Genomic DNA, 20,946 nt, shown 5'->3' on the forward strand with positions numbered 1-20,946 from the left:
TAACCAATCTAAAAAATGTTAGCTGACATGTGCTAATTGAGTGACTATCAGTGACTGACATAACAAGAGAAATGTGTGTGTGCACATGTGGGTATGCAGACCAGTGAGCAACTGCGCCCCCCTCCTGATGAGTTCTGATATTTTGTGGCCCCCACTCCCATCAAACTTCCCCATCCCTGCACCAGACCAACCCCAGGCCACCCTACAATATGTTTTTAACTCAATTCTATCTGACATGATTTACAGCTTCTCAAATCGGGGAAATGACCATTCAGACCAATTGAATCTGGAGGATGATGAACTTTCGGTGCCATTCTCCAAGCCAGTCAATGAATTGTGATCTTTGTTCATGGCCTTGAGGGAAAAAAAAAGAGATTGGTTGAGAGAGTGAACGATTGTAGAGACTCGTGTCAGCCCACGATTTGAGCATTTTACATTTGAGAGACAGAGTGTTTAGGTAATTAAACCTGCCTTTTTGGAAAGCACTTTGTGCTAATCTGCTAGGCTAAGCTTTATGTGAAGCCAGACCACCAGATGGATTTTGTGTGGAAATGGAGTCTATAGCGTGACTCACTGGTTCTGTGACCCCTGCTGCATTTCAGTGTTTACAGTCCCGTTTTTTCACAAGTCAATTGAGCTCTATTGTTTTGCCTCTCTGGCATACTGAAGGGAAATATAATGCATATCAATCACACAGCTAGGCCCGTTAATATTTTCTCCCAGAGAGGCAACAGTCTAGAAATATGACAACATTCTGAGATAATCTTATGAAGCAACAATGAGTCCTCTGTGGCGATTCATTTCCATTTCTCTTTCATTTCTCCTTCATTTCTCATTCATTTCATCTCAGTCTCATCTCAGATGCCGCCATTCCGGGCTAATATAAAGTCAAGCAGAGTGAGTCATCATTGATAGATAGCTCAGGCAGGGGAGCTATATTTTTAATGAGATTACACGGGGATACATAGACAGAAATAGAGTCCCTCTCTGCTTTGATCATGCACCAACCACAGCAGACACTTTTTATTCCCTGTCTTCTCGATGCGTCTTTAACTATACCTGTCAGAAAAATTATATAAATAAATTAAACTATTACCTGTCAGAGGCTGACTGAAGGTGATGAAATGGATGGGGGGGAAAGGAGGAGGTTAAGGTGCTATGTTGTTAATCATTAATGACATCAGGGGCTTGGGAAAAAAAGCTACTCAGAAATGTCTCTGGTACAAAATAGAGTGCTTTACTTCCTCCTGGCTGCCTTAGGTCGAAACGCCAAGGCTCGGTTGATCCGCGAGCACTAAAAGAAGTAGACATGTGGCCCTTCACCCGTCACAACATTGGTTATTTTTGGAGAAAGGTAATCGCAGTGAGGAATATCAAGAGCCATTTGGGGGAATGTAGATGGACATGTAGATGTGTTAGCAGAGAGGAGCGGTTGTATGGACGGTTCTCTAATTGAGTCTGACACTTCTTGGGACAGCATCTATCCTGAATGGATTGGTATTGACACTGAGGTTAACCAGATAGATACAAGCCACTACACAAACGTCTCAGCTTCGAGGCAAAACAAACAGAATGTTTTGTGCATTCTTTTTCTAAATCCAATGACCTTCAGATCCAGTGTTTCTCAACCTTTTTGGTACCAGGCCCAGGCTCGGGCAAGCAATGGTCCTTCCTGTACCAGGCCCAGGCCCGGGCAAGCAATGGTCCTTCCTGTACCAGGCCCAGGCTCGGGCAAGCAATGGTTTTCCTGTACCAGGCCCAGGCTCGGGCAAGCAATGGTCCTTCCTGTACCAGGCCCAGGCTCGGGCAAGCAATGGTCCTTCCTGTACCAGGCCCAGGCTCGGGCAAGCAATGGTCCTTCCTGTACCAGGCCCAGGCTCGGGCAAGCAATGGTCCTTCCTGTACCAGGCCCAGGCTCGGGCAACTTGAGAACCTTCTCAGGAACACTTGAGAACCTTCTCAGGAACTGGTTGGCATCATCTCAGGACTGGATGGCATCATCTCTGGGACTGGATGGCATCATCTCAGGACTGGTTGGCATCATATCAGGAACTGGTTGGCATCATCTCTGGGACTGGATGGCATCATCTCTGGGACTGGATGGCATCATGTCAGGAACTGGTTGGCATCATCTCTGCGACTGGATGGCATCATCTCAGGAATTGGTTGGCATCATATCAGGAACTGGTTGGCATCATCTCTGCGACTGGATGGCATCATCTCAGGAACTGGTTGGCATCATGGGACTGGATGGCATCATCTCTGGGACTGGATGGCATCATCTCTGGGACTGGTTGGCATCATCTCTGGGACTGGTTGACATCATCTCTGGGACTGGTTGACATCATCTCAGGAACTGGTTGGCATCATGTCGGGAACTGGTAGGCATCATCTCTGGGACTGGTTGGCATCATCTCTGGGACTGGATGGCATCATCTCTGGGACTGGATGGCATCAGCTCTGAGACCGGTATCGGTTCGGGGGCTGGTTGACATCAGCTCTGAGACCGGTATCGGTTCGGGGTCAGATATTGAGAAGCAATTAAGGTACTGCCTCATGAGAGAGCATCTTCGGGGATGAGAAGACTGATTTGTGTTAACTCTGATTCCATTGGCTGACTTATTTTCTCTGTTATTGAGCAGTCTGCTGTGGGAGTAGTCAATTCCATTGAGAGCCCAGGTGACCTTAGTGAGCAGTACAATCGGCTAACCGATCGCAGGGGTATCAGAGCTGTGACATGCAGTCGTTGTATCCATGCTCGTACCATTGCCCCAAGCAGCTGCTACAGCACTGAGATGTGGGCTTTGTGTACTCTGCTTTAGAGAACATCCGCTGTCGTAGCAGATTTGGCTTTCCACCTGAATCTAAAGAAGGTCTCCATCAAAGGAATAATTTATAGCCTTCACGTTGGGTTAGGTGGCCATTTTGTTTGAGGTATCATATATTTAAAGGCCCAGTAAGTAAGTTAGATGTCTTCCTCATAATATATTTGTCATCGTGATTGATTTGGGTTATGCACCTTGAAATTCCCATCAAAGCCTATTTTCTAGACTCTACCGTCATGGTTGGTTTTCATTAATGGGAAATCAATCTAATGTGAGTTAAGATCATTTGTAGTGTAACCTGTTAAATGAACTTAACACTCCAATGATCCTGGAGCCATGGAGCATGCACAACCTATCTAATCCTACTCAGATGATGACTGTAGTACATATCAAATTGAAAGGGACAAGCCATGAAAGAAGACCACACCACCTTGATCTTGATGTTAATTCCCAGATCTATCCATCTACCCATGCAGTCACAGTGTCCTTCCATGACTAAAGGGAGCCTATTATAGGCCTAAGTTGAAAGGCTAGTATGGGCCCAGTGGGAAGCGGTACTGAGACTTACCCTGGCCTATGTCTCCAATGGAGCATTACTCAACTGTAATCATTACTGCAGGGATGCCAAGTGAATTTAAAGTAGGAGCAGCTGGAGGCCACGAGGAGGGCTTTGGTTGTGTGGGGATGGGGGGGGGGTGATTGGTTACCGTGGTGGTGTCAACCTCATCTGAACGAACAGATGGATGGACAAACAGACAGACAAGACAGACAGGACAGACCGGACAGACAGACGGAAAGACAAGACAGCTCGTGATTAAATCTGTCTTGTACAAAATCCTTTGCCCTTTGCCCTTTGCCCTTTGCCCTTTTTGCCCTTTGCCCTTTGCCCTTTGTGATTCAGATCAACTCTTTCCAGGGGAAATTCATTTGGTCATCTGCTTAAAAATTAAAGTACATAAAACGCAGTCTCAATCAAGCGCTGAATCTTGACTTGGTCTGACACTCTCTTGTTTCCAAACATGCATATCAGATCAAAGGACAGCACACTGCAGGACAGATTTATAGAAAATATGTAAGATATGGCGGTCGACATTAAAATGGTTCAGTTTCCATTAATGAAAAAATTATCTGTTGCAATTTCACTCTATAGAAAGATTCCCCATTGATCTTCGTAGTGAAATTCTTCTCAAATCGATTTCCATCTCTTTTGTTTTCTTAACGTTTATTTCAAGGAAGTTATCTGAACACCACTGGAAGCTTAGTCTGGTGGAGGAAACGTTTCTCTGTCTGAACACCACTGGAAGCTTAGTCTGGTGGAGGAAACGTTTCTCTGTCTGAACACCACTGGAAGCTTAGTCTGGGTGGAGGAGACGTTTCTCTGTCTGAACACCACTGGAAGCTTAGTCTGGTGGAGGAGACGTTTCTCTGTCTGAACACCACTGGAAGCTTAGTCTGGGTGGAGGAGACGTTTCTCTGTCTGAACACCACTGGAAGCTTAGTCTGGTGGAGGAAACGTTTCTCTGTCTGAACACCACTGGAAGCTTAGTCTGGTGGAGGAAACGTTTCTCTGTCTGAACACCACTGGAAGCTTGGTCTGGTGGAGGAAACGTTTCTCTGTCTGAACACCACTGGAAGCTTAGTCTGGTGGAGGAAACGTTTCTCTGTCTGAACACCACTGGAAGCTTAGTCTGGGTGGAGGAAACGTTTCTCTGTCTGAACACCACTGGAAGCTTAGTCTGGGTGGAGGAAACGTTTCTCTGTCTGAACACCACTGGAAGCTTAGTCTGGTGGAGGAAACGTTTCTCTGTCTGAACACCACTGGAAGCTTAGTCTGGTGGAGGAAACGTTTCTCTGTCTGAACACCACTGGAAGCTTAGTCTGGTGGAGGAAACGTTTCTCTGTCTGAACACCACTGGAAGCAGTCTGGTGGAGGAAACGTTTCTCTGTCTGAACACCACTGGAAGCTTAGTCTGGTGGAGGAAACGTTTCTCTGTCTGAACACCACTGGAAGCTTAGTCTGGAGGGTGGAGGAAACGTTTCTCTGTCTGAACACCACTGGAAGCTTAGTCTGGTGGAGGAAACGTTTCTCTGTCTGAACACCACTGGAAGCTTAGTCTGGTGGAGGAAACGTTTCTCTGTCTGAACACCACTGGAAGCTTAGTCTGGTGGAGGAAACGTTTCTCTGTCTGAACACCACTGGAAGCTTAGTCTGGTGGAGGAAACGTTTCTCTGTCTGAACACCACTGGAAGCTTAGTCTGGTGGAGGACGTTTCTCTGTCTGAACACCACTGGAAGCTTAGTCTTGGAGGAAACGTTTCTCTGTCTGAACACCACTGGAAGCTTGGTCTGGTGGAGGAAACGTTTCTCTGTCTGAACACCACTGGAAGCTTAGTCTGGGTGGAGGAAACGTTTCTCTGTCTGAACACCACTGGAAGCTTAGTCTGGTGGAGGAAACGTTTCTCTGTCTGAACACCACTGGAAGCTTAGTCTGGTGGAGGAAACGTTTCTCTGTCTGAACACCACTGGAAGCTTAGTCTGGGTGGAGGAAACGTTTCTCTGTCTGAACACCACTGGAAGCTTAGTCTGGGTGGAGGAAACGTTTCTCTGTCTGAACACCACTGGAAGCTTAGTCTGGGTGGAGGAAACGTTTCTCTGTCTGAACACCACTGGAAGTCTTAGTCTCTGGTGGAGGAAACGTTTCTCTGTCTGAACACCACTGGAAGCTTAGTCTGGGTGGAGGAAACGTTTCTCTGTCAAAACCTTCTTGGTCTGGTGGAGGAAACGTTTCTCTGTCAAAACCTTGAAGAGAAGCTTGGTCTGGTGGAGGAAACGTTTCTCTGTCAAAACCTTGAGAAGCTTAGTCTGGTGGAGGAAACGTTTCTCTGTCAAAACCTTGAAGACAGCTTGGTCTGGTGGAGGAAACGTTTCTCTGTCAAAACCTTGAAGAAGCTTGGTCTGGTGGAGGAAACGTTTCTCTGTCAAAACCTTGAAGAGGAGCTTGGTCTGGTGGAGGAAACGTTTCTCTGTCAAAACCTTGAAGAGGAGCTTGGTCTGGTGGAGGAAACGTTTCTCTGTCAAAACCTTGAAGAGGAGCTTGGTCTGGTGGAGGAAACGTTTCTCTGTCAAAACCTTGAAGAGAGGCTCGGTCTGGGTGGAGGAGCGTTTCTCTGTCTAAACCTTGAAGAGAAGCTCGGTCTGGTGGAGGAAACGTTTCTCTGTCAAAACCTTGAAGAGGAGCTTGGTCTGGGTGGAGAAACGTTTCTCTGTCAAAACCTTGAAGAGAAGCTTGGTCTGGTGGAGGAAACGTTTCTCTGTCAAAACCTTGAAGAGGAGCTTAGTCTGGTGGAGGAAACGTTTCTCTGTCTAAACCTTGAAGAGGAGCTTGGTCTGGGTGGAGGAGACGTTTCTCTGTCAAAACCTTGAAGAGAAGCTTGGTCTGGGTGGAGGAAACGTTTCTCTGTCAAAACCTTGAAGAGAAGCTTGGTCTGGTGGAGGAAACGTTTCTCTGTCAAAACCTTGAAGAAGCTCGGTCTGGGTGGAGGAAACGTTTCTCTGTCTAAACCTTGAAGAGAAGCTCGGTCTGGTGGAGAAACGTTTCTCTGTCAAAACCTTGAAGAGGAGCTTGGTCTGGTGGAGAGACGTTTCTCTGTCAAAACCTTGAAGAGGAGCTTAGTCTGGGTGGAGGAAACGTTTCTCTGTCAAAACCTTGAAGAGAGGCTCGGTCTGGGTGGAGAACGTTTCTCTGTCTAAACCTTGAAGAGAGGCTCGGTCTGGGTGGAGGAGACGTTTCTCTGTCTAAACCTTGAAAACGGTCTTGGAGGAGACGTTTCTCTGTCTAAACCTTGAAGAGAGGCTCGGTCTGGGTGGAGGAGACGTTTCTCTGTCAAAACCTTGAAGAGAAGCTTGGTCTGGTGGAGGAAACGTTTCTCTGTCAAAACCTTGAAGAGAAGCTTGGTCTGGGTGGAGGAAACGTTTCTCTGTCAAAACCTTGAAGAGAAGCTTGGTCTGGTGGAGGAAACGTTTCTCTGTCAAAACCTTGAAGAGAAGCTTGGTCTGGTGGAGGAAACGTTTCTCTGTCAAAACCTTGAAGAGAAGCTTGGTCTGGTGGAGGAAACGTTTCTCTGTCAAAACCTTGAAGAGGAGCTTGGTCTGGTGGAGGAAACGTTTCTCTGTCAAAACCTTGAAGAGGAGCTTGGTCTGGTGGAGGAAACGTTTCTCTGTCAAAACCTTGAAGAGAAGCTTGGTCTGGTGGAGGAAACGTTTCTCTGTCAAAACCTTGAAGGAGCTTGGTCTGGTGGAGGAAACGTTTCTCTGTCAAAACCTTGAAGAGGAGCTGGTCTGGTGGAGAAGCGTTTCTCTGTCAAAACCTTGAAGAGAGGCTCGGTCTGGGTGGAGGAGACGTTTCTCTGTCTAAACCTTGAAAGAAGCTCGGTCTGGTGGAGGAAACGTTTCTCTGTCAAAACCTTGAAGAGGAAAGCTTGGTCTGGGTGGAGGAAACGTTTCTCTGTCAAAACCTTGAAGAGAAGCTTGGTCTGGTGGAGGAAACGTTTCTCTGTCAAAACCTTGAAGAGGAGCTTAGTCTGGTGGAGGAAACGTTTCTCTGTCAAAACCTTGAAGAGAAGCTTAGTCTGGGTGGAGGAAACGTTTCTCTGTCAAAACCTTGAAGAGAAGCTTAGTCTGGGTGGAGGACGTTTCTCTGTCAAAACCTTGAAGAGAAGGTCGTGGAGGAAACGTTTCTCTGTCAAAACCTTGAAGAGAAGCTTGGTCTGGTGGAGGAACGTTTCTCTGTCTAAACCTTGAAGAGAGACGTTTCTCTGCTTGGTCTGGGTGGAGGAAACGTTTCTCTGTCAAAACCTTGAAGAGAAGCTTGGTCTGGTGGAGGAAACGTTTCTCTGTCTAAACCTTGAAGAGGAGCTTGGTCTGGGTGGAGGAGACGTTTCTCTGTCAAAACCTTGAAAGAAGCTTGGTCTGGGTGGAGGAAACGTTTCTCTGTCAAAACCTTGAAGAGAAGCTTGGTCTGGTGGAGGAAACGTTTCTCTGTCAAAACCTTGAAGAGGCTCGGTCTGGGTGGAGAGACGTTTCTCTGTCTAAACCTTGAAGAGAAGCTCGGTCTGGTGGAGGAAACGTTTCTCTGTCAAAACCTTGAAGAGGAGCTTGGTCTGGTGGAGGAAACGTTTCTCTGTCAAAACCTTGAAGAGAAGCTTGGTCTGGTGGAGGAAACGTTTCTCTGTCAAAACGTTTCTCTGTTGAAGTCTAAACCTTGAAGAAGCTCGGTCTGGTACGTTTCTCTGTCAAAACCTTGAAGGGCTTGGTCTGGTGGGAAACGTTTCTCTGTCAAAACCAAAGCTTGGTCTGGTGGAGAAACGTTTCTCTGTCAAAACCTTGAAGAGGAGCTTGGTCTGGGTGGAGGAAACGTTTCTCTGTCAAAAGAAGAGAAGCTTGGTCTGGTGGAGGAAACGTTTCTCTGTCAAAACCTTGAAGAAGCTTGGTCTGGTGGAGGAAACGTTTCTCTGTCAAAACCTTGAAGAGAAGCTTGGTCTGGTGGAGAACGTTTCTCTGTCAAAACCTTTTGGTCTGGTCAAAACGTTTCTTGTCAAAACCTTGAAGAAGCTTGGTCTGGGTGGAGGAAACGTTTCTCTAAACCTTCTGTCAAAACCTTGAAGAAGCTTGGTCTGGTGGAGAGGCTCGGTCTGGGTGGAGGAGACGTTTCTCTGTCAAAACCTTGAAGAGAAGCTTGGTCTGGGTGGAGGAAACGTTTCTCTGTCAAAACCTTGAAGAGAAGCTCGGTCTGGTGGAGGAAACGTTTCTCTGTCAAAACCTTGAAGAGAAGCTTGGTCTGGGTGGAGGAGACGTTTCTCTGTCAAAACCTTGAAGAGAAGCTTGGTCTGGTGGAGGAAACGTTTCTCTGTCAAAACCTTGAAAGAGCTTGGTCTGGGTGGAGGAACGTTTCTCTGCTTGAAGAGGAAGCTTGGTCTGGTGGAGGAAACGTTTCTCTGTCAAAAGGAGAAACGTTTCTCTGTCAAAACCTTGAAGAGGAGCTTGGTCTGGTGGAGGAAACGTTTCTCTGTCTTGAAAAGCTTGGTCTTGAACGTTTCTCTGTCAAAACCTTGAAGAGGAGCTTGGTCTGGTGGAGGAAACGTTTCTCTGTCAAAACCTTGAAGAGGAGCTTGGTCTGGTGGAGGAAACGTTTCTCTGTCAAAACCTTGAAGAGGAGCTTGGTCTGGTGGAGGAAACGTTTCTCTGTCAAAACCTTCTTGGTCAAAACGTTTCTCTGTCAAAACCTTGAAGAAGCTTGGTCTGGTGGAGGAAACGTTTCTCTGTCAAAACCTTGAAGAGGAGCTTGGTCTGGTGGAGGAAACGTTTCTCTGTCAAAACCTTGAAGAGAAGCTTGGTCTGGTGGAGGAAACGTTTCTCTGTCAAAACCTTGAAGAGGAGCTTGGTCTGGGTGGAGGAAAGTCAAAACCTTGAAGAGGAGCTGGTCTGGTGGGAAACGTTTCTCTGTCAAAACCTTGAAGAGGAGAGTCTGGTGGAGGAAACGTTTCTCTGTCAAAACCTTGAAGAGAAGCTTAGTCTGGTGGAGGAAACGTTTCTCTGTCAAAACCTTGAAGAGAAGCTTAGTCTGGTGGAGGAAACGTTTCTCTGTCAAAACCTTGAGAAGCTTAGTCTGGGTGGAGAAGCTTGGTCTGGTGGAGGAGACGTTTCTCTGTCTAAACCTTGAAGAGAGGCTCGGTCTGGGTGGAGGAAACGTTTCTCTGTCAAAACCTTGAAGAGAAGCTTGGTCTGGTGGAGGAAACGTTTCTCTGTCTAAACCTTGAAGAAGCTTGGTCTGGGTGGAGGAGACGTTTCTCTGTCAAAACCTTGAAGAGAAGCTTGGTCTGGGTGGAGGAAACGTTTCTCTGTCAAAACCTTGAAGAGAAGCTTGGTCTGGTGGAGGAAACGTTTCTCTGTCAAAACCTTGAAGAGAGGCTCGGTCTGGGTGGAGGAGACGTTTCTCTGTCTAAACCTTGAAGAGAAGCTCGGTCTGGTGGAGGAAACGTTTCTCTGTCAAAACCTTGAAGAGGAGCTTGGTCTGGTGGAGGAGACGTTTCTCTGTCAAAACCTTGAAGAGGAGCTTGGTCTGGTGGAGGAAACGTTTCTCTGTCAAAACCTTGAAGAGAGGCTCGGTCTGGGTGGAGGAGACGTTTCTCTGTCTAAACCTTGAAGAGAGGCTCGGTCTGGGTGGAGGAGACGTTTCTCTGTCTAAACCTTGAAGAGAAGCTCGGTCTGGGTGGAGGAGACGTTTCTCTGTCTAAACCTTGAAGAGAGGCTCGGTCTGGGTGGAGGAGACGTTTCTCTGTCTGAACCTTGAAGAGAAGCTTGGTCTGGTGGAGGAAACGTTTCTCTGTCAAAACCTTGAAGAGAAGCTTGGTCTGGGTGGAGGAAACGTTTCTCTGTCAAAACCTTGAAGAGAAGCTTGGTCTGGTGGAGGAAACGTTTCTCTGTCAAAACCTTGAAGAGAAGCTTGGTCTGGTGGAGGAAACGTTTCTCTGTCAAAACCTTGAAGAGAAGCTTGGTCTGGTGGAGGAGACGTTTCTCTGTCTAAACCTTGAAGAGAGGCTCGGTCTGGGTGGAGGAAACGTTTCTCTGTCAAAACCTTGAAGAGAAGCTTGGTCTGGTGGAGGAAACGTTTCTCTGTCTGAACCTTGAAGAGAGGCTCGGTCTGGGTGGAGGAAACGTTTCTCTGTCTGAACACCACTGGAAGCTTAGTCTGGGTGGAGGAAACGTTTCTCTGTCTGAACACCACTGGAAGCTTAGTCTGGGTGGAGGAAACGTTTCTCTGTCTGAACACCACTGGAAGCTTAGTCTGGGTGGAGGAAACGTTTCTCTGTCTGAACACCACTGGAAGCTTAGTCTGGTGGAGGAAACGTTTCTCTGTCTGAACACCACTGGAAGCTTAGTCTGGTGGAGGAAACGTTTCTCTGTCTGAACACCACTGGAAGCTTAGTCTGGTGGAGGAAACGTTTCTCTGTCTGAACACCACTGGAAGCTTAGTCTGGGTGGAGGAAACGTTTCTCTGTCTGAACACCACTGGAAGCTTAGTCTGGGTGGAGGAAACGTTTCTCTGTCTGAACACCACTGGAAGCTTAGTCTGGTGGAGGAAACGTTTCTCTGTCTGAACACCACTGGAAGCTTAGTCTGGTGGAGGAAACGTTTCTCTGTCTGAACACCACTGGAAGCTTAGTCTGGGTGGAGGAAACGTTTCTCTGTCTGAACACCACTGGAAGCTTAGTCTGGGTGGAGGAAACGTTTCTCTGTCTGAACACCACTGGAAGCTTAGTCTGGGTGGAGGAAACGTTTCTCTGTCTGAACACCACTGGAAGCTTAGTCTGGTGGAGGAAATGTTTCTCTGTCTGAACACCACTGGAAGCTTAGTCTGGTGGAGGAAACGTTTCTCTGTCTGAACACCACTGGAAGCTTGGTCTGGGTGGAGGAAACGTTTCTCTGTCAAAACCTTGAAGAGAAGCTTGGTCTGGTGGAGGAAACGTTTCTCTGTCAAAACCTTGAAGAGAAGCTTGGTCTGGTGGAGGAAACGTTTCTCTGTCAAAACCTTGAAGAGAAGCTTGGTCTGGTGGAGGAAACGTTTCTCTGTCTTGAAAACCGTTTCTGTCAAAACCTTGAAGAGGAGCTTGGTCTGGTGGAGGAAACGTTTCTCTGTCAAAACCTTGAAGAGGAGCTTGGTCTGGTGGAGGAAACGTTTCTCTGTCAAAACCTTGAAGAGGAGCTTGGTCTGGTGGAGGAAACGTTTCTCTGTCAAAACCTTGAAGAGGAGCTTGGTCTGGTGGAGGAAACGTTTCTCTGTCAAAACCTTGAAGAGAGGCTCGGTCTGGGTGGAGGAAACGTTTCTCTGTCTAAACCTTGAAGAGAAGCTCGGTCTGGTGGAGGAAACGTTTCTCTGTCAAAACCTTGAAGAGGAGCTTGGTCTGGGTGGAGGAAACGTTTCTCTGTCAAAACCTTGAAGAGAAGCTTGGTCTGGTGGAGGAAACGTTTCTCTGTCAAAACCTTGAAGAGGAGCTTAGTCTGGTGGAGGAAACGTTTCTCTGTCTAAACCTTGAAGAGGAGCTTGGTCTGGGTGGAGGAGACGTTTCTCTGTCAAAACCTTGAAGAGAAGCTTGGTCTGGGTGGAGGAAACGTTTCTCTGTCAAAACCTTGAAGAGAAGCTTGGTCTGGTGGAGGAAACGTTTCTCTGTCAAAACCTTGAAGAGAGGCTCGGTCTGGGTGGAGGAGACGTTTCTCTGTCTAAACCTTGAAGAGAAGCTCGGTCTGGTGGAGGAAACGTTTCTCTGTCAAAACCTTGAAGAGGAGCTTGGTCTGGTGGAGGAGACGTTTCTCTGTCAAAACCTTGAAGAGGAGCTTAGTCTGGGTGGAGGAAACGTTTCTCTGTCAAAACCTTGAAGAGAGGCTCGGTCTGGGTGGAGGAGACGTTTCTCTGTCTAAACCTTGAAGAGAGGCTCGGTCTGGGTGGAGGAGATGTTTCTCTGTCTAAACCTTGAAGAGAAGCTCGGTCTGGGTGGAGGAGACGTTTCTCTGTCTAAACCTTGAAGAGAGGCTCGGTCTGGGTGGAGGAGACGTTTCTCTGTCTGAACCTTGAAGAGAAGCTTGGTCTGGTGGAGGAAACGTTTCTCTGTCAAAACCTTGAAGAGAAGCTTGGTCTGGGTGGAGGAAACGTTTCTCTGTCAAAACCTTGAAGAGAAGCTTGGTCTGGTGGAGGAAACGTTTCTCTGTCAAAACCTTGAAGAGAAGCTTGGTCTGGTGGAGGAAACGTTTCTCTGTCAAAACCTTGAAGAGAAGCTTGGTCTGGTGGAGGAAACGTTTCTCTGTCAAAACCTTGAAGAGGAGCTTGGTCTGGTGGAGGAAACGTTTCTCTGTCAAAACCTTGAAGAGGAGCTTGGTCTGGTGGAGGAAACGTTTCTCTGTCAAAACCTTGAAGAGGAGCTTGGTCTGGTGGAGGAAACGTTTCTCTGTCAAAACCTTGAAGAGGAGCTTGGTCTGGTGGAGGAAACGTTTCTCTGTCAAAACCTTGAAGAGGAGCTTGGTCTGGTGGAGGAAACGTTTCTCTGTCAAAACCTTGAAGAGAGGCTCGGTCTGGGTGGAGGAGACGTTTCTCTGTCTAAACCTTGAAGAGAAGCTCGGTCTGGTGGAGGAAACGTTTCTCTGTCAAAACCTTGAAGAGGAGCTTGGTCTGGGTGGAGGAAACGTTTCTCTGTCAAAACCTTGAAGAGAAGCTTGGTCTGGTGGAGGAAACGTTTCTCTGTCAAAACCTTGAAGAGGAGCTTAGTCTGGTGGAGGAAACGTTTCTCTGTCAAAACCTTGAAGAGGAGCTTAGTCTGGTGGAGGAAACGTTTCTCTGTCAAAACCTTGAAGAGAAGCTTAGTCTGGGTGGAGGAAACGTTTCTCTGTCAAAACCTTGAAGAGAAGCTTAGTCTGGGTGGAGGAAACGTTTCTCTGTCAAAACCTTGAAGAGAAGCTTGGTCTGGTGGAGGAGACGTTTCTCTGTCTAAACCTTGAAGAGAGGCTCGGTCTGGGTGGAGGAAACGTTTCTCTGTCAAAACCTTGAAGAGAAGCTTGGTCTGGTGGAGGAAACGTTTCTCTGTCTAAACCTTGAAGAGGAGCTTGGTCTGGGTGGAGGAAACGTTTCTCTGTCAAAACCTTGAAGAGAAGCTTGGTCTGGGTGGAGGAAACGTTTCTCTGTCAAAACCTTGAAGAGAAGCTTGGTCTGGTGGAGGAAACGTTTCTCTGTCAAAACCTTGAAGAGAGGCTCGGTCTGGGTGGAGGAGACGTTTCTCTGTCTAAACCTTGAAGAGAAGCTCGGTCTGGTGGAGGAAACGTTTCTCTGTCAAAACCTTGAAGAGGAGCTTGGTCTGGTGGAGGAGACGTTTCTCTGTCAAAACCTTGAAGAGGAGCTTGGTCTGGTGGAGGAAACGTTTCTCTGTCAAAACCTTGAAGAGGAGCTTGGTCTGGTGGAGGAAACGTTTCTCTGTCAAAACCTTGAAGAGAGGCTCGGTCTGGGTGGAGGAGACGTTTCTCTGTCTAAACCTTGAAGAGAAGCTTGGTCTGGTGGAGGAAACGTTTCTCTGTCAAAACCTTGAAGAGGAGCTTGGTCTGGGTGGAGGAAACGTTTCTCTGTCAAAACCTTGAAGAGAAGCTTGGTCTGGTGGAGGAAACGTTTCTCTGTCAAAACCTTGAAGAGGAGCTTAGTCTGGTGGAGGAAACGTTTCTCTGTCAAAACCTTGAAGAGGAGCTTGGTCTGGTGGAGGAAACGTTTCTCTGTCAAAACCTTGAAGAGAAGCTTAGTCTGGGTGGAGGAAACGTTTCTCTGTCAAAACCTTGAAGAGAAGCTTAGTCTGGGTGGAGGAAACGTTTCTCTGTCAAAACCTTGAAGAGAAGCTTGGTCTGGTGGAGGAGACGTTTCTCTGTCTAAACCTTGAAGAGAGGCTCGGTCTGGGTGGAGGAAACGTTTCTCTGTCAAAACCTTGAAGAGAAGCTTGGTCTGGTGGAGGAAACGTTTCTCTGTCTAAACCTTGAAGAGGAGCTTGGTCTGGGTGGAGGAGACGTTTCTCTGTCAAAACCTTGAAGAGAAGCTTGGTCTGGGTGGAGGAAACGTTTCTCTGTCAAAACCTTGAAGAGAAGCTTGGTCTGGTGGAGGAAACGTTTCTCTGTCAAAACCTTGAAGAGAGGCTCGGTCTGGGTGGAGGAGACGTTTCTCTGTCTAAACCTTGAAGAGAAGCTCGGTCTGGTGGAGGAAACGTTTCTCTGTCAAAACCTTGAAGAAGCTTGGTCTGGTGGAGGAGACGTTTCTCTGTCAAAACCTTGAAGAGGAGCGGTCTGGGTGGAGGAAACGTTTCTCTGTCAAAACCTTGAAGAGAGGCTCGGTCTGGGTGGAGGAGACGTTTCTCTGTCTAAACCTTGAAGAGAGGCTCGGTCTGGGTGGAGGAGACGTTTCTCTGTCTAAACCTTGAAGAGAAGCTCGGTCTGGGTGGAGGAGACGTTTCTCTGTCTAAACCTTGAAGAGAGGCTCGGTCTGGGTGGAGGAGACGTTTCTCTGTCTGAACCTTGAAGAGAAGCTTGGTCTGGTGGAGGAAACGTTTCTCTGTCAAAACCTTGAAGAGAAGCTTGGTCTGGGTGGAGGAAACGTTTCTCTGTGAAGAGAAGCTTGGTCTGGTGGAGGAAACGTTTCTCTGTCAAAACCTTGAAGAGAAGCTTGGTCTGGTGGAGGAAACGTTTCTCTGTCAAAACCTTGAAGAGAAGCTTGGTCTGGTGGAGGAAACGTTTCTCTGTCAAAACCTTGAAGAGGAGCTTGGTCTGGTGGAGGAAACGTTTCTCTGTCAAAACCTTGAAGAGGAGCTTGGTCTGGTGGAGGAAACGTTTCTCTGTCAAAACCTTGAAGAGGAGCTTGGTCTGGTGGAGGAAACGTTTCTCTGTCAAAACCTTGAAGAGGAGCTTGGTCTGGTGGAGGAAACGTTTCTCTGTCAAAACCTTGAAGAGGAGCTTGGTCTGGTGGAGGAAACGTTTCTCTGTCAAAACCTTGAAGAGAAGCTTGGTCTGGGTGGAGGAAACGTTTCTCTGTCAAAACCTTGAAGAGAAGCTCGGTCTGGTGGAGGAAACGTTTCTCTGTCAAAACCTTGAAGAGGAGCTTGGTCTGGTGGAGGAAACGTTTCTCTGTCAAAACCTTGAAGAGAAGCTTGGTCTGGTGGAGGAGTTTCTCTGTCAAAACCTTGAAAAGCTTAGTCGAAACGTTTCTCTGTCAAAACCTTGAAGAGGAGCTTAGTCTGGTGGAGGAAACGTTTCTCTGTCAAAACCTTGAAGAGAAGCTTAGTCTGGTGGAGGAAACGTTTCTCTGTCAAAACCTTGAAGAGAAGCTTAGTCTGGGTGGAGGAAACGTTTCTCTGTCAAAACCTTGAAGAGAAGCTTGGTCTGGTGGAGGAAACGTTTCTCTGTCAAAACCTTGAAGAGAAGCTTGGTCTGGTGGAGGAAACGTTTCTCTGTCAAAACCTTGAAGAGAGGCTCGGTCTGGGTGGAGGAAACGTTTCTCTGTCAAAACCTTGTCTAAACCTTGAAGAGGAGCTTGGTCTGGGTGGAGGAAACGTTTCTCTGTCAAAACCTTGAAGAGAAGCTTGGTCTGGGTGGAGAAACGTTTCTCTGTCAAAACCTTGAAGAGAAGCTTGGTCTGGTGGAGGAAACGTTTCTCTGTCAAAACCTTGAAGAGAGGCTCGGTCTGGGTGGAGGAAACGTTTCTCTGTCTAAACCTTGAAGAGAAGCTCGGTCTGGTGGAGGAAACGTTTCTCTGTCAAAACCTTGAAGAGGAGCTTGGTCTGGTGGAGGAGACGTTTCTCTGTCAAAACCTTGAAGAGGAGCTTAGTCTGGGTGGAGGAAACGTTTCTCTGTCAAAACCTTGAAGAGAGGCTCGGTCTGGGTGGAGGAGACGTTTCTCTGTCTAAACCTTGAAGAGAGGCTCGGTCTGGGTGGAGGAGACGTTTCTCTGTCTAAACCTTGAAGAGAAGCTCGGTCTGGGTGGAGGAGACGTTTCTCTGTCTAAACCTTGAAGAGAGGCTCGGTCTGGGTGGAGGAGACGTTTCTCTGTCTGAACCTTGAAGAGAAGCTTGGTCTGGTGGAGGAAACGTTTCTCTGTCAAAACCTTGAAGAGAAGCTTGGTCTGGGTGGAGGAAACGTTTCTCTGTCAAAACCTTGAAGAGAAGCTTGGTCTGGTGGAGGAAACGTTTCTCTGTCAAAACCTTGAAGAGAAGCTTGGTCTGGTGGAGGAAACGTTTCTCTGTCAAAACCTTGAAGAGAAGCTTGGTCTGGTGGAGGAGACGTTTCTCTGTCTAAACCTTGAAGAGAGGCTCGGTCTGGGTGGAGGAAACGTTTCTCTGTCAAAACCTTGAAGAGAAGCTTGGTCTGGTGGAGGAAACGTTTTCTGTCTGTCTTGAAAACGGTCTGGGTGGAGGAAACGTTTCTCTGTCAAAACCTTGAAGAGAAGCTTAGTCTGGGTGGAGGAAACGTTTCTCTGTCAAAACCTTGAAGAGAAGCTTAGTCTGGGTGGAGGAGACATTTCTCTGTCTGAACCTTGAAGAGAGGCTCGGTCTGGGTGGAGGAGACGTTTCTCTGTCTAAACCTTGAAGAGAGGCTCGGTCTGGGTGGAGGAGACGTTTCTCTGTCTAAACCTTGAAGAGAGGCTCGGTCTGGGTGGAGGAGACGTTTCTCTGTCTAAACCTTGAAGAGAGGCTCGGTCTGGGTGGAGGAGACGTTTCTCTGTCTAAACCTTGAAGAGAGGCTCGGTCTGGGTGGAGGAGACATTTCTCTGTCTGAACCTTGAAGAGAGGCTCGGTCTGGGTGGAGGAGACGTTTCTCTGTCTAAACCTTGAAGAGAGGCTCGGTCTGGGTGGAGGAGATGTTTCTCTGTCTAAACCTTGAAGAGAGGCTCGGTCTGGGTGGAGGAGACGTTTCTCTGTCTAAACCTTGAAGAGAAGCTCGGTCTGGGTGGAGGAGACGTTTCTCTGTCTAAACCTTGAAGAGAGGCTCGGTCTGGGTGGAGGAAACGTTTCTCTGTCAAAACCTTGAAGAGAAGCTTGGTCTGGTGGAGGAAACGTTTCTCTGTCTAAACCTTGAAGAGGAGCTTGGTCTGGTGGAGGAGACGTTTCTCTGTCAAAACCTTGAAGAGAAGCTTGGTCTGGGTGGAGGAAACGTTTCTCTGTCAAAACCTTGAAGAGAAGCTTGGTCTGGTGGAGGAAACGTTTCTCTGTCAAAACCTTGAAGAGAGGCTCGGTCTGGGTGGAGGAGACGTTTCTCTGTCTAAACCTTGAAGAGAAGCTCGGTCTGGTGGAGGAAACGTTTCTCTGTCAAAACCTTGAAGAGGAGCTTGGTCTGGTGGAGGAGACGTTTCTCTGTCTAAACCTTGAAGAGAGGCTCGGTCTGGGTGGAGGAGACGTTTCTCTGTCTAAACCTTGAAGAGAGGCTCGGTCTGGGTGGAGGAGACGTTTCTCTGTCTAAACCTTGAAGAGAGGCTCGGTCTGGGTGGAGGAGACGTTTCTCTGTCTAAACCTTGAAGAGAGGCTCGGTCTGGGTGGAGGAGACATTTCTCTGTCTGAACCTTGAAGAGAGGCTCGGTCTGGGTGGAGGAGACGTTTCTCTGTCTAAACCTTGAAGAGAGGCTCGGTCTGGGTGGAGGAGACGTTTCTCTGTCTAAACCTTGAAGAGAAGCTCGGTCTGGGTGGAGGAGACGTTTCTCTGTCTAAACCTTGAAGAGAGGCTCGGTCTGGGTGGAGGAAACGTTTCTCTGTCAAAACCTTGAAGAGAAGCTTGGTCTGGTGGAGGAAACGTTTCTCTGTCTAAACCTTGAAGAGGAGCTTGGTCTGGGTGGAGGAGACGTTTCTCTGTCAAAACCTTGAAGAGAAGCTTGGTCTGGGTGGAGGAAACGTTTCTCTGTCAAAACCTTGAAGAGAAGCTTGGTCTGGTGGAGGAAACGTTTCTCTGTCAAAACCTTGAAGAGAGGCTCGGTCTGGGTGGAGGAGACGTTTCTCTGTCTAAACCTTGAAGAGAAGCTCGGTCTGGTGGAGGAAACGTTTCTCTGTCAAAACCTTGAAGAGGAGCTTGGTCTGGTGGAGGAGACGTTTCTCTGTCAAAACCTTGAAGAGGAGCTTAGTCTGGGTGGAGGAAACGTTTCTCTGTCAAAACCTTGAAGAGAGGCTCGGTCTGGGTGGAGGAGACGTTTCTCTGTCTAAACCTTGAAGAGAGGCTCGGTCTGGGTGGAGGAGACGTTTCTCTGTCTAAACCTTGAAGAGAGGCTCGGTCTGGGTGGAGGAGACGTTTCTCTGTCTAAACCTTGAAGAGAGGCTCGGTCTGGGTGGAGGAGACGTTTCTCTGTCTAAACCTTGAAGAGAGGCTCGGTCTGGGTGGAGGAGACGTTTCTCTGTCTAAACCTTGAAGAGAGGCTCGGTCTGGGTGGAGGAGACGTTTCTCTGTCTAAACCTTGAAGAGAGGCTCGGTCTGGGTGGAGGAGACGTTTCTCTGTCTAAACCTTGAAGAGAGGCTCGGTCTGGGTGGAGGAGACGTTTCTCTGTCTAAACCTTGAAGAGAGGCTCGGTCTGGGTGGAGGAGACGTTTCTCTGTCTAAACCTTGAAGAGAGGCTCGGTCTGGGTGGAGGAAACGTTTCTCTGTCTAAACCTTGAAGAGAGGCTCGGTCTGGGTGGAGGAGACCCACGACAGCGGTGTCATCTGCATATTTAAAACACTTGTGGGCTGCGTCAGAGGCTTGACAATCGTTTATGTACAGTACAGTGTGTACAGTTTCGTCGGCCGCTGGGTGGCTGGCTGGGGCTGTAATGGGGCTGTTGATTGGACGAATGGGGGCTGTAATGGGGCTGTTGATTGGACGAATGGGGACGGTGAGGGGCATCATGATACATTTGGCACCGCAATCACTGTTCTGTAGATTTATCAGATGCCGATGTTCTGCGGATGGTGCACAGATGTACTAATTACGCCACAACTAAAATACTTCAAGGACACAGAGATAATGCCATAATCAATACAGAAAGTACTTTAACAACACTCTAGGAGCCTGTGAGACATATGTGTGTGTGTGTGTGTGTGTGTGTGTGTGTGTGTGTGTGTGTGTGTGTGTGTGTGTGTGTGTGTGTGTGTGTGTGTGTGTGTGTGTGTGTGTGTGTGTGTCTGTGTGTGTGTGTGTGTGTGTGTGTGTGTGTGTGTGTGTGTGTGTGTGTGTGTGTGTGTGTGTGTGTGTGTGTGTGTGTGTGTGTGTGTGTGTGTCAGCCCATAATAAGTGTGTGTCTCTCTGCCGTCTCCAGATGACAGTGCGTCGGCAGCCAGCAGCATGGAGGTGACGGACCGCATCGCCTCCCTGGAGCAGCGCGTCCAGATGCAGGAGGACGAGATCCAGCTGCTCAAGTCAGCGCTGGCCGACGTGGTGCGCCGCCTCAGCATCTCTGAGGAGCAAAACACCATGACCAATAGGAGGGGGCCCACCAAAGGTAACTGATGATTCACGCACAGACAGGCACAGACGTAGACACGTGCACACACACACACACACGTCACACGTCGACACACACACACACACACACACACACACACACACACACACACACACACACACACACACACACACACACACACACACACACACACACACACACACACACACACACACACACACACACACACACACACACACACACACAAAGGTAGACACACACACATACACACACACATACAGGTAGATGCAAAACCTTAACCCCTTTTGGTGACAAACAGAAAGTCATCCATCCCAGTTCCACCTCTTCCTCTTCTTCATCCATCTTTTATCCTCCTCTTCTGGACTCTGTGTGTATCTACAGCTGTAAACCCAGCTGTGATGAAAAGATCCCCCTCATCAGAAAGCAATGTTGGAAAGCCAGGTAGGATCTGTCCCCTCTAACAACCTTACCAAGCACTGCCATGTGTCTATGGAGTCTACTGTGTTTACTGTATGGTGTGCGTTTCCAGACATCCCTTCTACCTATGACATAATGAAGTAGGGATGTCTGGAAATGTACATTATACTACTGAACACTGCTGTCTACTGAGCACCGGTGACTACTGAGCACTGGTGTCTACTGACCACTGGTGTCTACTGAGCACTGGAGTCTACTGTGACACGGACAATGGAGAGCATTCTGATGTTGGTGGTGCTCCAGACTGCATGCCATTCCAGTCCCCTAGCACAGAGTGGGTGAGAGGTGGTATGCTGTGGAAACACTTGCATGGTTTTTCCTTAATTCTAGCATGAGCTGACACCCACACTAAATCATATTATGTGGCAACAATTCACAGACAACAACAGTGGGAACATCATAATTCGCAGTGCACCTAGTTTTGTAGCTGAATTTAGTCACATGATGCAAATTTTGGCTGAGAGTATGAGTCATCTCTCTCTCTCTCTCTCCTCTCCCCCCCCTCTCTCTCTCTCTCCCTCTCTCTCTCTCTCTCTCTCTCTCTCTCTCTCTCTCTCTCTCTCTCTCTCTCTCTCTCTCTCTCTCTCTCTCTCTCTCTCTCTCTCTGTCTCTCTCTCTGCCCCCCCTCTCTCTC

At 48.1% G+C, this 20,946-nt stretch overlaps 1 protein-coding gene across 6 annotated transcripts in view; it reads left to right on the forward strand.

The window, feature by feature from the left end:
- LOC124002169 (echinoderm microtubule-associated protein-like 1) overlaps window positions 1–20,946 on the forward strand; it is a 103,172-nt gene that overhangs the window by 49,860 nt on the left and 32,366 nt on the right. For 4 of the 6 annotated variants that reach the window (XM_046309500.1, XM_046309497.1, XM_046309498.1 and 1 more), the window contains exons 2-3: window positions 19,668–19,850; window positions 20,217–20,276. In XM_046309500.1, coding sequence (XP_046165456.1) covers window positions 19,668–19,850; window positions 20,217–20,276 — 243 coding nt within the window. The remainder of the gene's footprint in view (window positions 1–19,667; window positions 19,851–20,216; window positions 20,277–20,946) is intronic. The other 2 variants (XM_046309501.1, XM_046309502.1) reach the window with 1 other exon arrangement.

The sequence above is a fragment of the Oncorhynchus gorbuscha genome, linkage group LG17 (genome assembly GCF_021184085.1).
Source record: "Oncorhynchus gorbuscha isolate QuinsamMale2020 ecotype Even-year linkage group LG17, OgorEven_v1.0, whole genome shotgun sequence".
NCBI lineage: Eukaryota > Metazoa > Chordata > Actinopteri > Salmoniformes > Salmonidae > Oncorhynchus > Oncorhynchus gorbuscha.